This window comes from Carassius carassius, chromosome 1 (genome assembly GCF_963082965.1).
Source record: "Carassius carassius chromosome 1, fCarCar2.1, whole genome shotgun sequence".
NCBI classification, from domain to species: Eukaryota; Metazoa; Chordata; class Actinopteri; order Cypriniformes; family Cyprinidae; genus Carassius; species Carassius carassius.
The window spans coordinates 25,538,021-25,552,087 of record NC_081755.1 but is presented as its reverse complement, the minus strand read 5'-3'; the positions used below and the strand labels follow the sequence as shown (position 1 = coordinate 25,552,087).

The window sequence follows — 14,067 nt, the reverse complement described above, 5'->3', positions numbered from 1 at the left end:
CAAACACTCAGAAGCTTTTAACTAAGTCTGCAAGAGTTGGTCTACCCTGAGCGAAATGGCTAGAGGTAATTCTGTGGTGGCTTTCTTTTGCATGTTAGTTGTAGAACCTAGGACATGATATCATATCTCATTTTTGACATATATAAATGATAGATTATATAATATAATATTATATTTATATAAAATCCTAGTTTAAAGAGTTTATTGGAGCATGGAAAAAAAACATTAATGAAAAATAAATCTCCTTCTTTTGTTCTCCTAGCATTAGGGCTGTTGTCGGTGGTGCTGGTTAGTTTGTTGGTGAACCAGGGGAGAGCATCAGATAACCAGCGGCTCTTCAATAACGCAGTCATTCGTGTACAACACCTGCACCAGCTCGCCGCTAAAATGATTAACGACTTTGTAAGATTCTCATTCAAATCTATTCAGAACTAGATTCTAACCTTTCCTTTACAGCAAATGTGATTGGTCACACCTGTTCAGGTTTAAAAGCGTAGGACTTTGAGAACTCGTCACTGCTCGCAGATGCATTTCTTTAGTTATCTGAGTGAGTTAAATGTATTATAAATTATACATTTTAAATACAATACTAAATACAATTTGTCTTTTTTTTTATCTAGGAGGACAGCCTGTTGCCTGAGGAGCGCAGACAGCTGAGTAAAATCTTCCCGCTGTCTTTCTGCAATTCTGACTACATTGAGGCGCCCACTGGAAAAGATGAAACACAGAAGAGCTCTGTGAGTAAACGACATCATTAAAAATGTAATCCCAACATGCTTTGTTCCAGGGGTTTTCGAACCAGGGCGCCGCAAGGGATATTATGGTGTCTGTGGAAAAGTTAAATATAAAAATAAATAATAAGAAGAATGAAGTACACAGATATGATTAAATTTAGTATTAACAAACACAGATATGATTAAAATAACAAACAGTAATAACAAATAAGTAAAAAATAATAGAAAGTTGCATTATAAATACATTTTGTACTATAGTGAGCAGAAAAAAAGTTATAATAATAATAGTTAAATATTTTAAAATAACATATAACAAATGTATAATATTAATTTTCACTGTATAAATTGGGTCATATATATATATATATATATATATATATATATATATATATATATATATATATATATATATATATATAGCTGCCTTTTAAATTTTAGGCTGGGGTCCCTCTCATGAGGATAATCATATTTAGGGGTATGTGTAATCTGAAAGATCAATAATATATACAATTATGAAACAAATAGTATCAAATGAAAAAAAAATACAACATTAGAAAACATGCATATTGCGAGTGAAATATTTTTGTTTTCACATAAGTGGATGACAATTTTACTCTTAAATTTCTTATAGGTAATGGAAATCCTTAAGAACATATTTACAAACCACAGTAGATGCTAAGAGATTAAATATCTCCATCATTACACATTGTTTTACATATCATAGTTTGGGAAGCATACACATCAAAAAAGGCCTGTGGTTTAAAGCCTCCCATATTATTTTTTCTTTCTTCAGATGTTGAAGCTCCTTCGCATTTCTTTCCGCCTCACTGAGTCTTGGGAGTACCCCAGTCAGACCCTGAGCGGAACCGTCTCAAACAGCCTGACCGCCGGAAACCCCAACCAGATCACTGAGAAGCTGGCCGACTTGAAAATGGGCATCAATGTGCTCATTAAGGTTAGAGAGACAAGCTTCCAGGCTACTTTATTTTTTTCATACAACTTGTACCAGGAGGTGTGACAGCATCTTCACATCTTTAGGGCTTATTTGGGCAGCTGTAAGATCATTTTGTATTTGTATCTGCACAGGGATGTCTCGATGGTCAACCAAACATAGATGATAATGACTCCGTACCACTGCCTTTTGAGGACTTCTACTTGACCATGGGGGAGAACAACCTCAGAGAGAGCTTTCGTCTGCTGGCTTGTTTTAAGAAGGACATGCACAAGGTCGAAACCTACCTGAGGGTTGCAAATTGCAGGAGATCCCTGGATTCCAACTGCACCCTGTAGAGGGCGCCGATGTATTGCTAGTCAATGCCTGCAAATCTAAAACCAGTTTAAGTCCTTAAAACTTCCTTAAATTATAATGATCTGGTCTTATATATACAGGAATTGTCAACCAATTGCATGGCTATGCCTGTCTTTTCTTTTTCCCTCCTATATTTAAACATTGTCTACCACTATTGTATTTATTCTTCTCATAAGGGAATGCTCTTAAATTAAAGCTGTTCTTTAAAAAGGATGGATCTGATTTCACAGTGGTGCTTATGGCAATATATTTTAAAATGTGGCCAGATTGGCCTTAGTCAAAGAGCTTTTAATGTGTACAATATTATTGCTCAAAAAGCCTAGATTAGTATTATGTTAAAATTGTAATCTAAATGGATAGACTCACTCTTGTATACATGTAAACATTCGTTTGTCTCATATATTATGCCCTTATTATTAGCGCATCTTATTCTCAAGTTCTGTGTCTTTCTTCATTAAAGTTAAAAAATTGCATCCAATCTTCTTGACCTGTGTGGTTTCATTTTCCTGTAATGCATCCCAAAACAATGAACAAGATAAAATAATCCGAAAATTGTACTATTTCTACAGGCGCTTATCTAATCTTTAGTTTAACAAATAAAATGAAAAATAAAAGCAATATTGTTCTGCAACGCAACACTCCGGGTCTTTACGTATGCTATTAAGTTAAGTAAAAATGTTCATAAATTATGTTGTTTTATTATTGTAAACGCTTTTAGAACGTTTGGAACGTTCGTAGTTACCGCGGAAACCCTTTCGGAATCCTTCCACTGATCCAATCACAGCGCTTTACGTAATATGACGTCCATTAACCGCGCCAAATGCGATTCTGTTTACGGAAGTCACAGAGGGGTACCGCCTGAACTGATTATTCAGATTTGTCTGGCGTTTTAATTTTAGTCATATGTTTTATGAGGTAATTACACCGTTTTCGAGTTGTAACTTTTTCTTTGAAGTCCAAATCTCATGGATATTGAGGTCGATATAATTGATTTTAAAGTCCCTCTCGAAAACAACAAAACTATTTTCGTTTGGGACATTCAGCCAACATTTTCAGAGGCCTACATTTATGTAAGTATATTATATTATATTATATTATATTATATTATATTATATTATATTATATTATATTATATTATATTATATTATTATATTTCATCGCACTGTTACGTATCTAATAAATGACCAATGAATAAACAATTCAACTGCTCTTTGAGTTAGGTTATGTTTATTAACCTTTGCCAAAAAAAAATTAGGTTACATTATGTTTGCATAACAAGTCATAGATTGTTTGGCTGGGAGTTTTAGTGTAAAATCACCAGCAATTGCATAAATTTACCCAACTTTAAGCTTAATTACTTTTGATTAAACGGCTCCTCTAACTTCTTAGGAGTCCCTGTGGAGCGTGTATTCAGCTTTTGGAGCTCTTTACCTGTTGAAGGTCTGTCCCAATGCCACGGTGGCAGAACCTGGGTTCTATGCACTGGTGAAGTTCTACTCATCGGCACAGGCATCTAAAGCTCAGCGGGCCACTGATAAACAGTGTCTTTTCCAAACTTCTCCTTTAAAGGTAGCCTAATGTATTACAGCTACAGATAAAGCTGTAATGTGATTCGCACATGTTTTACATATGGGTTACTTTTTATATTTATTTTAAAGAAGGTTTGCATGTTTCAATTGAAAGTTGTTTTGCAAATACATTTCTTATTATCTCTTTCAATCTATCCCTCAGGTCCGATTGAGCACGAAACAGAATCTGTCCTTCTATAGCTCTAAACCTCTCAGCCTTTCCAAATGTCACAACCTGGCTAATCACTACCTGGGCTTTGGTGGCTGGTCTACTCGCATCGTTACTGTAAGCAGCAATATTGATCATATACACCGAACAGACTCTTGACCCTCAATTCTAAGTGTGCTCCTGTTCATAGCTGGTTTGTAAACAACATTTTTTGTGTTTCAACAGCTGAAGGACATCTCAAGATGCATGGACGCAGGGTGCCAAGAAGAAACAGATGACCAGAGTGTGCTTTTGAAATATGGTTGCATAGCAGAGTTGACCTTCCAACAGCATGGAATGAGCTGCCAGGGGGTCGGGGTGGCAGAGGAGATAATAGACAACGATCGAGGTGAGTCTTGGCTTGAGGCATGCAATAATCTTTTTATTTTTTTAATTTTTTTTCCCAGAAGGTAATTGTTTAAAGTAAAAACAACACTTCTAGAGGTTTAAGTAATGTAACACTGATATATTTATATAAATATATATTAATTATAAGAACAAAATTAAACATTTATAATACTAATATTCAAATTAATATTAAATTAACAATAATTAATTTAAAAAAATTATATCTTGTTTTTTTTCTTATATTTGTTCCATGTTTATTTGTTCATTTAGTTTAATTCGTTTATTTATTGTATTTTTTAATTTATTCATTCATTCATTTTTTTAAATAGACAAAATGACTGGTGTAATTATATATACACATTTTATATATATATATATATATATATATATATATATATATATATAAATTCACAACATCTGTTTTGCCGTCAGCTGACCAATTAATTCTAGCACTTATTCTATTCTTATTTTATCCTATTCTGTATTTATTTATTTATATAAAAAAGAAAGAAAAAACAACTTCTTCACCAAACTGTTGTTGGATTGTTGGAAGAAGTTGCTGTTGGAGGGTGTTTTGGTACCATTCTTTATTCATGGCTGTGTTTTTGGGCAGAATTGTGAGTGAGCCCACTCTCTTGGATGAGAAGCAACCCCACACATGAATGGTGTCAGGATGCTTTACTGTTGGCATGACACAGGACTGATGATAGCGCTCACCTTTTCTTCTCCGGACAAGCCTTTTTCCAGATGCCCCAAACAATCGGAAAGGGGCTTCATCGGAGAATATGACTTTGCCCCAGTCCTCAGCAGTCCATTCACTATACTTTCTGCAGAAGATCAATCTGTCCCTGATGTTTTTTTTTGGAGAGAAGTGGCTTCTTTGCTGCCCTTCTTGACACCAGGCCATCTTTCAAAAGTCTTGGCCTCACTGTGCGTGCAGATGCGCTCACAGCTGCCTGCTGCCATTCCTGAGCAAGCTCTGCACTGGTGGCACTCCGATCCCGCAGCTGAATCCTCTTTAGGAGACGATCCTGGCGCTTGCTGGACTTTCTTGGACACCCTGAAGCCTTCTTTATAAGAATTGAAGCTCTTTCCTTAAAGTTCTTGATGATCCTATAAATTGTTGATTTAGGTGCAATCTTAGTAGCCACAATATCCTTGCCTGTGAAGCCATTTTTATGCAACGCAATGATGGCTGCACGCGTTTCTTTGCAGGTCACCATGGTTAACAATGGAAGAACAATGATTTCAAGCATCACCCTCCTTTTAACATGTCAAGTCTGCCATTCTAACCCAATCAGCCTGACATAATGATCTCCAGCCTTGTGCTCATCAACATTCTCACCTGAGTTAACAAGATGATTACTGAAATGATCTCTGCAGCTCCTTTAATGACAGCAATGAAATGCAGTGGAAAGGTTTTTTTGGGATTAAGTTAATTTTCATGGCAAAGAAGGACTATACAATTCATCTGATCACTCTTCATAACATTCTGGAGTATATGCAAATTGCTATTATAAAAACTTAAGCAGCAACTTTTCCAATTTCCAATATTTATGTAATTCTCAAAACTTTTGGCCACGACTGTACTTTGTAAGTCGCTTTGTATAAAAGCATCTGCTAAATGACTAAATGTAAAATCTGCTAAAATGTCAAATTATTTTAGATCCAGAAGAAAAGCTAAGAAAAAGAGGGACGCTAATGAAACGTGCAAAAGATAAAGCTGTTGTGGCTGCCTTTGAAAAAGTGCTTCTCATGATCTTGGGTAAGTATTTTTAGCAACCTACTGTACATAACCATTATACAGTACATTATAATTTGCGGTAACATCCATTTCTTGTCATTGTTGTCCCATAGGAAATGGGAAAGTAGCGATTGAGATCAAGTATGATCCAGATGAGATCCTTCCAGAAGAGAACTCAGGAGGAGTCATAAAAGTAAGTGTTCCTTCAAGATCTTTGAACATTCTGGTCCATGGTGCATTAAATTTATTATGTACAGAGAAGTAAATGTATGAAAATGTGTCCCAAGTCTCAGTAATAAGGGTCATTAATATTATCAACCATTGCTATGAGGGACTAGCCAATCTCTTTCAGTTCTTATCTGGTCAGTGGTTTAGTATCAACCAATCGTAGGGCTACATGGTCTAATAGCCAATTGCTTTATGTGGCAGGTAAATGACATCTCGTGGAATGAGTTTGAAGATGCGGACAGTAATACTGAGGAGGATTTCCCATGGGACCTCACAGTAGACCTCCCTCACTGACACCCACTCAACTTTTTCAACCCACACAGTTGCCAGTGTTTTCCGGATAAGTGACCACTGGAAATGATATAAGTTTTCTCTTTAATGTTTGGTATTGACCATAATGTGTGCTGCATTACGCTTATCCTCTGTGGTTAACCTCCAAATTTCAGTGCAACTGACCTCAGATTCCTCTTCACTATTTCCAAAGCAATTCTCAGGTTGTATTTATTTATTTATTTTATATGGCTGATACTAGCATGACCATACAGGTTAAGTTTAAAGGTCAGAGCCACTGATCTATATATGACTAATATATATATTTATATGTATGCATGTATATGTTCTATATTATAGATCAGTGGTCAAGCCAAGAAAGACATCCAAAATGCATTAACATCTAAAATCGTGTGTACTGAACATGATCTGCCTATTTGTTTGACTGATTTGACTTAACTTAGAATACATTAAGACAGGTTTTAGTATGTTCGCTTTTTTTTATGTTGTGTGAAATAAAATATACTTGAAGCAATGAATCCTAATTATGTCCCTCTCTTATATGTTGCTTTTGCCTTGCTGCTTTTGTTCAGTTTACTGAGTTTTCTTTGTCAAGTTGATGTGTTTTGGTTGAAGAATAATATCATTAGAGCCATAAAAACAGGCTTCACAGTTGACCTAAAATTCCCTGCGTCTATTCATTGGCATGATTATAAATCAAACAGATAATACACAGATGGGAACTTTTTAAAATTATATAAAGTACATGATCATATTTCTGATAATACTGACTAATTAGTATGTTGTAAAATTACATAAGGTAATATACAGATGTACAAGGCCAGTACTTTGTATTTTGAATAAGTTTATTTTTATATCATCAATTTCCTTTTCATTTTGTCAAAGTAAAAAAATAAAAAGTCATTAAAAAAAATCATGCAGTCAAATCGTACCATCACGTATATTTAGCTATATGAATATTAGTGATGTTGAAACGATTGATTGTGATTAATCGCATCCAAAATAAAGGTTTTTGTTTACATAATATGTGTATTGTTTATATTTATTATGTATATATAAATACACATGCATGTATATATTTAAGAAAAATGTTACATTTATATATTAAATTTATTTATATATTATATAATTTATATGAATATGCATGCAAATATTTTCAAAATGCTGTATGTGTGTGTTTTATTATATACATAATATATGTGTACTGTGTAATTATTATGTAAACAAGAACTAAAAGCAGAAAACCTGCAAACAAACAACTGAAGTCAGCTGCATGAAGGCCTGCAAATCATCACAAAGGAAGAAAAGAAGAATGGAAGGAAAATTGTCCACGAGTTCCAGACTTAAGGCTGTCATTGCCTGCAAAAATTTCTCTTAAAGTCTGCACTTCAATTTCATCTTGATTGTTTCATTTTAATTCTTTTCGTTCCGAACGAAAATAAACTTAATGCTTTCAAAGGGCCGTTGTCAAAGCAGGGTATGTGTCAGTCAGTTCCCTCGGTAGTGAATCACTAGATCGTGCACACGAGTTCCTGCACTGGATAAGACCGTAGCTCAGTAAACACTGGGACAATCGATCAATTTGTAAAACGTCACCATGCTATTTAACAGCAGGCAGACCGTTATAGTTTGATATTATTTTTATGCTGTTTAAGGTAGAACTATAATATGAAATACAAGATTTGTTAAATCCCTGCAACAAATGAACACAGTCAACATCAGGGCTCCCTGTGCTGTACAATGGATTATGAGATTTTTTTGTGTGCCAAAAAAAAAAAAAAGAAAGAAAGAGGTTAATTACCTGCTTTTGATATTTTGCACTGGCTTCCAAAAGCTGCTCGTATAAAATTCAAGGCATTGACGTTTGCCTACAAAACTACCACTGGCTCTGCACCCATTTACCTAAATTTGTTACTTCAGACTTATGTGCCCTCTAGAAGCTTGCGTTCTGCAAGTGAACGTCGCTTGATTGTGCCATCCCAAAGAAGCACAAAGTCACTTTTACGGACTTTTAAGTTAAATGTTCCCTCCTGGTGGGTTGACCTCCCCAACTCAATCCGAGCAGCTGAGTCCTTAGACATCTTCAAGAATCGGCTTAAAACACATCTCTTCCATCTTAATTTGACCCTCTAACTTTAACACTCACTATTCTAATTCTATTCTTCTTCAAAAAAATCTAACTACCTTTCTAATCTTTTTGTATTCTATTTTCTTTTCATTTATTATGCAATTGTATGTATATATATATATATATATATATATATATATATATATATATATATATATATATATATATATATATATATATATATATATATATATATATATATATATATATATATATATATTTTTTTTTTTTTTTTTTTTTTTTGCTACATGTACTGTGTTAACCTAACTGAGACTTGTTATAGCACTTATATATCATTGCTCTTTTTGTTGTTTTTGATTGCTTCCACTGTCCTCATCTGTAAGTCGCTTTGGATAAAAGCGTCTGCTAAATGAATAAATATAATATAAATATTGTTACATTGTAAATTCCATTGCAAAGGTTCCATTGGTGCTTTGTCCTCATTCCAATTTGATACAAGTTCTTTCAAGGCACCAAACACTGGCGCGTGACCAGACGGCTTCACTTCAACTACAGGGTGTGTGTGTGTACTTTCCAGACCGAAGAAGACTTTATTGTCTTCTTTCCAGGTAATATGTTTAAATGATTAGAGTGTTTACTACAATTAAAATGTACTTGTTCTCATTGGCATCTGCGCTAATATTAGTCTGTTTCTTTCCTTCTCTGAGGTAATGGTGCCACCCAGATCCAGACTGTATCCAGCACAGATGGTGGATAAGAAAACGACCCCTACAGCCCTGAATGTCGGTGGAGACCAGGACAACTAGATGGGCCCCAGAGACAGATACCCAGCGAAGACCACCTTGCCTAAATGGCCTGTGACGAGTCAGCTGCTCTCCTGAATTATCATCGGCACCCCGTCCCTTAATCGCCTCCCTTCACCAGGCTCCCGACAGAAGTGGGCGTGTGAGAGGAGGGGCGCTGGACGAGTCAGTGCTGGCGGCGTGTGATGGAGCACACCTGAGGCAAATGGAGCCTCATCATCATGTTTAAATGCAGAGCGCGCCTCTCCTCGAGAGACCGGTCTCTTCCCCCTGCATGCTGGTGTCCTCGTGGGTTCAGGAGGGGTGCGTAGAGGTATTCCCGTGAACTGCCGGACCAGTACTGAATCCGTTACATGGCCGTCAGGCCAGGAAGCCTGGCCGTCTAGCCCCCTTCAAAGCCAGCGAGAAGGATGCAGCCGCTGAAAGAAGACGCCGCCCCTCGCCTCGCGACCCGGAGGGGTGCGCGTGCGTGCGCGCGCCCACAGGACGCCTCTTACCTGGACCCTCCCTTCCTGAACACTACCTGCCCTTCACATAGGCTACCCCGCAGCACGACGAGGACACCACATCCCCTGTTTTATTTTGGACACTCTTCCCCTCTGGACACCTTTTCCTCCATGTGATTCGTTATTTTCTGTTAATAAATGCCACGCCACTGTGTCTATGTTTGCTCCTCCCGCCACAGGCTATTGGGACAAGACCCCGGGAACCAGACCAGAGTCCTCTGCACTGGAGGTTTTGTCTGGCAAGAGGAGAACGGTGGAGTTTTGGTTCCTTCGTCACACTGTATAAAGCTGCTTTGACAGCCTATTGTACAAAGCGCTATAAATAACCATGACTTGACTTCCAGTTCAGAGAATATTATTTATGCTTCTTTTAAATGTTATTCTACACTTAAAAGTTAAACCGTGTATATACTCTTAAATGAAAAAGTGCTTCAAGATGCCACAGACGAACTTTTTGTCTAAATGGTTCATTAAAGAACCTTTAACAGCTGAAAACTTTTTCCACAAAAGGTTATTTGTGGTGAAAGGTTCTTCATATTATAAAAAGGTAAGAAAGCGATGGTTCTTTTACAGAACCTTTGACTGAATGGTTGTTTGTGGAACCAAAAATGGTTCCTCTGACATGTGAAGCACCTTTTTATTTTTAAGAGCGCATACAGTATATGACCTACATATAAACTACCATCTTAACAGCTGGTTCATTTTTATTCTGACTTCTGCCTCAGTTTAAAGATGTAAATGAAATGAATCCTAAGAACCCAGTGTCATCAGGAACCACTGGTAATTTGGTCTTGTATGTACATGTTTATTTGACTCTTATGAGCCGGCAGCCAGAGACCGAGAGTTTATGAGTTACCAGAGACCATGGTTTCACCGAGAAATCCTCCCTGAGGCGCTTGGCAGAACATCCAGCACCAGTGCTTGATTCCTTTTGCTCTCAAACGACCTCACACAGTAGGCTAGTGTTTTTAACCGTTAGGGAGGGACAGATGTGGCTTTTCGTCATCACTCAGCACTTTCTGTTCCCGGTCCTCATTTTCACTTTCTAAGGTAAGACGCCAGTGGGGGTCTCCATATACCCACGAGGTTGAAAAATAGCAGTTGTTGTATTTCATTAGAAGCAGATAAAAGTTTTTTTTTTTTTTTTTTATTGGCATACCCTAACCACAGACTACATACAGACTTGGGCAAATCCCAGTCTGTTATTATGGTCATACATTCTTATTCAGCTTTCAAAATGTAACATTCAGATATAAATAGATCATATTATAAAGACAACGTTGTTAAAAAAAAGTGTCATTAATGTTATTCATTTTACTACAGCCATAAGAAAATAATAATATTATCTGGGGATTACTAATATAATCAATAGATGACGATGGGCTACATTTAGAGCAAAATTAGTTCTACTTCATAAAGCTAAATATTAAAATGAATAATTTGAGCATTTGTTGGTCTAATTTATAACCACAGGCCCAGACCAAAACCAGAGGTGAGAGACATGAGGCCATGAAGGACTACCCGAGAAAGGATCTCACACATCAAACATCTGTTACTGGCCATAGAGTAGGCAGTGTTATGAGCATGGTTAACCTCCCAATATCACATTCCTCTAGAGCACTGTCTTTTTTTGTTCGTTTTTTACATGGCAGCTACACCAGGACACTTTGCAAATTATGCAAATATGTAATTATCATAGTCACCAGGGACTGTAAAGCAAAAGCCATCATTTTGATTACAATTAGTATTTTATGATTTGATGAATCGGTTGCAAATTCCTATTTATATGAATCATCTTGTATGTCTGAAATTGTATGCTATTTTGTCAAGCTCATCTTGACTAAGTCTACTTGAACAGTAACAGTAGCCAAATTGTCAACTAGTTCCGTCTTGAACAAAAACAAGTGTCTGCATGCCACAATGTTATTCTGCTGAACTCATCTGTCATAATTCTTTCATATTCGCTGGAATGTATTTGTTTGTTAAATCTAATCTAAAAGCAATGGTTGTAACTCCAAAACCAGATTACGACACATAATCTTAGTTTCGCATGAACGAAGGGGAAATCGCTCTTCATTTGAGATGCACTTGAATGAAACGACCACAAACGTCTCGAAAATGGAAATTCATCAATAGTCTCCATGCATTTCTAATAAGATGTAGACAGAAAATGGATGTAACAGTCAGGCCTTTCACTTTTCGATCTGTTTGCAAAACGCAGTCGGCTATATAAACTGTAGACCTACCGTGAGTCCTTCATACAATATCTAACGACAAACAAGTTGTGAAAGACAAACGGCATAGGTAAGCAGTCGAATCAGTGGTTTATTGTGATGAATCTGATTAGCCTATACATTGCTTCATAATCAGAATCAGAATCAGAATAATGATGAATCCTTGTTTTAAACTCACTTGGTCTCTGCTTTAGGCATCAGTCAGAATGGACATTCTTCGTGTGGCCCTGCTGTGCACCTTTTTCTTCTTTGCGCAGGTTTGGTCATTGCCAACCAACTGCGTCCTTAGTAAGGATTTAATGGAGGACTCCTACAGATTTTTAAATACTACGGTAAGTAAGTGGTGTAATTTAGTGGTAGGCGTATATATATATATATATATATATATATATATATACTATTCATTAACGAATATTAATTTTGTTTTAGGGAGGTCTTTTCCCTAGTCAGTGCCTGGAGGAAAAGGTTGCCATTCATTTCCCGCAAAATGCGTTCTACTCCGAAAATACGGATCAGGTACAAAATTGGAATGAATCTTTTTAATTAAATTGTAATACTTTCTGGTTGACTTTTGTGCACGTTTTTACTTTTCAACTGTTATTCCTGAAGGTTACTGGTGTAGAAAAGGCTGTTTACCAGACACTGGAGAATATTGACGCACTTTTCGAGAACTCCAGTGATCCAGAGTTCGACCAGTGGGATGAACAAAAGTGGATCAATTTTCGAGGCCTCATATACAAGCAGACTGTGAAAAGCAAATGCGTAAGAAAAGAGCTAACTTGATTTTCCTATGATAATATCTTAAACTTTAGAGATGAAATTATTCTGGGAGGAAAGTAGACACCCTAGAAAATAAGAAAAAAGGCTACACACAATATTAACTGATTATTAGCCTATTATTATTCTGCAATACAAGTAAATTGTCTTTATTTCGCTCATCCAGCTCTTTGAGTCTTTTGTCTCTTTGTAGGTTAGTTCATCCGAGCAATCTTTTGCACTGTAAACCCTAATAAGTTCACAGAAATCAAAAAATATTTTGTAACAGATTGCACAAAAACATTTAAGTGATGTTTTTAAATGTTTTAAGTTTACATAAAATTTAAAATGACATTTCCAGTTGCCTTAAATTGTTATCTTATAAATATTTATATAACTCGCATAATGTGGGAAATTCACTCAAATTTAGTCTTTCGTTGTCCATCCTCAACCTAACCACAGGCTCTACGTACTCCTCACCGCAACGGTAACACAAAACCAACATAACAGAAACCTTTGTAAATTCTATCATTACACAACATTTAAGTACTAACTTATGTCCCTCTATGTTAATCTTGTGTAAAAACACACAATAACACTTAATTTCTACATTTATTTCCCTTGTTTTCTGATGGAAAGCATGCTGGGAACTAAAAACGCAATCATTTTAAGTTCACCTTACTACAACAGAGTTGAGTTTACAGAACTTATTTAAATTAAGTCCAATGAACTTTTATTATTTGAGTGCAATTAATTTCATTTGATTAATTTCACTGTTGGGTTTTACAGTGTGGAAATTCCAGATCTTCGAATAGCTATCAAAAGTTTTGTGTTTAACAAGAAATTGATAATGACTTTCATATTCTGTATTTCATGTTTTCTGGGTCTTGGCAAATATAGATCATGAGAAATTCTGAAGAGGCACAGGATTTTCCCAGCAGAGAAGCTTCACTCAGGGTTTACTTCGAGACCTTATCCTCAACTCTGAAAGAAAAGGTATAGCTTACTCTTGTGTCCTCAACTTCTAACTTAAGTCATCTCTTGTGTTACATAATAAACATTCTAATGCTTATTGTCATTTTTCTGTGCAGGATTTCAGTTACTGCGCGTGGGAAATCGTCAGAAATGAGATTCTCCGAACTTTGAAGTTCATACTGGACGACACAACGTTATTCAAGTCTTCAAAATCCTAAATGCTTCTTGGTTTTATTTATTTATTTATTTATTTATTTATTTATTTATTTATTTA

The 14,067-nt window shown here is 36.0% G+C and overlaps 3 protein-coding genes across 3 annotated transcripts; all 3 read left to right on the top strand.

Moving 5' to 3' along the window:
- On the top strand, window positions 1–2,402 carry gh1 (growth hormone 1). The gene is made up of 5 exons (XM_059553084.1): window positions 1–65; window positions 263–402; window positions 621–737; window positions 1,528–1,689; window positions 1,821–2,402. Exons 1-5 carry the CDS (start codon window positions 56–58, stop codon window positions 2,022–2,024), a joined length of 633 nt encoding a protein of 210 aa, XP_059409067.1. The 5' UTR covers window positions 1–55; the 3' UTR covers window positions 2,025–2,402.
- Window positions 2,403–2,817: 415 nt separating this feature from the next.
- Window positions 2,818–6,948, top strand: LOC132114758 (RAD52 motif-containing protein 1). The gene is made up of 7 exons (XM_059523108.1): window positions 2,818–3,113; window positions 3,433–3,612; window positions 3,775–3,897; window positions 4,006–4,168; window positions 5,834–5,932; window positions 6,025–6,104; window positions 6,341–6,948. Exons 1-7 carry the CDS (start codon window positions 3,009–3,011, stop codon window positions 6,431–6,433), a joined length of 843 nt encoding a protein of 280 aa, XP_059379091.1. The 5' UTR covers window positions 2,818–3,008; the 3' UTR covers window positions 6,434–6,948.
- Window positions 6,949–12,260: 5,312 nt separating this feature from the next.
- On the top strand, window positions 12,261–14,011 carry LOC132120117 (interferon alpha-1-like). The gene is made up of 5 exons (XM_059530081.1): window positions 12,261–12,394; window positions 12,492–12,578; window positions 12,672–12,824; window positions 13,719–13,814; window positions 13,910–14,011. The coding sequence occupies exons 1-5, from the start codon at window positions 12,269–12,271 to the stop codon at window positions 14,009–14,011; spliced, it is 564 nt and encodes a 187-aa protein (XP_059386064.1). The 5' UTR covers window positions 12,261–12,268.
- The last annotated feature ends 56 nt before the right edge of the window (window positions 14,012–14,067 follow it).

Coding starts and splice junctions, on each gene's coding strand:
- gh1 (XM_059553084.1), top strand. Junction 403..620: donor CTAAAATGATTAACGACTTT/GTAAGATTCTCA, acceptor TTTTTTATCTAG/GAGGACAGCCTGTTGCCTGA. Junction 738..1,527: donor ATGAAACACAGAAGAGCTCT/GTGAGTAAACGA, acceptor TTCTTTCTTCAG/ATGTTGAAGCTCCTTCGCAT.
- LOC132114758 (XM_059523108.1), top strand. CDS start 3,009: ATGGATATTGAGGTCGATATAATTGATTTTAAAGTCCCTCTCGAAAAC. Junction 3,898..4,005: donor GGTCTACTCGCATCGTTACT/GTAAGCAGCAAT, acceptor GTGTTTCAACAG/CTGAAGGACATCTCAAGATG. Junction 6,105..6,340: donor ACTCAGGAGGAGTCATAAAA/GTAAGTGTTCCT, acceptor TTTATGTGGCAG/GTAAATGACATCTCGTGGAA.
- LOC132120117 (XM_059530081.1), top strand. CDS start 12,269: ATGGACATTCTTCGTGTGGCCCTGCTGTGCACCTTTTTCTTCTTTGCG. Junction 12,395..12,491: donor ACAGATTTTTAAATACTACG/GTAAGTAAGTGG, acceptor ATTTTGTTTTAG/GGAGGTCTTTTCCCTAGTCA. Junction 12,825..13,718: donor AGACTGTGAAAAGCAAATGC/GTAAGAAAAGAG, acceptor TGGCAAATATAG/ATCATGAGAAATTCTGAAGA.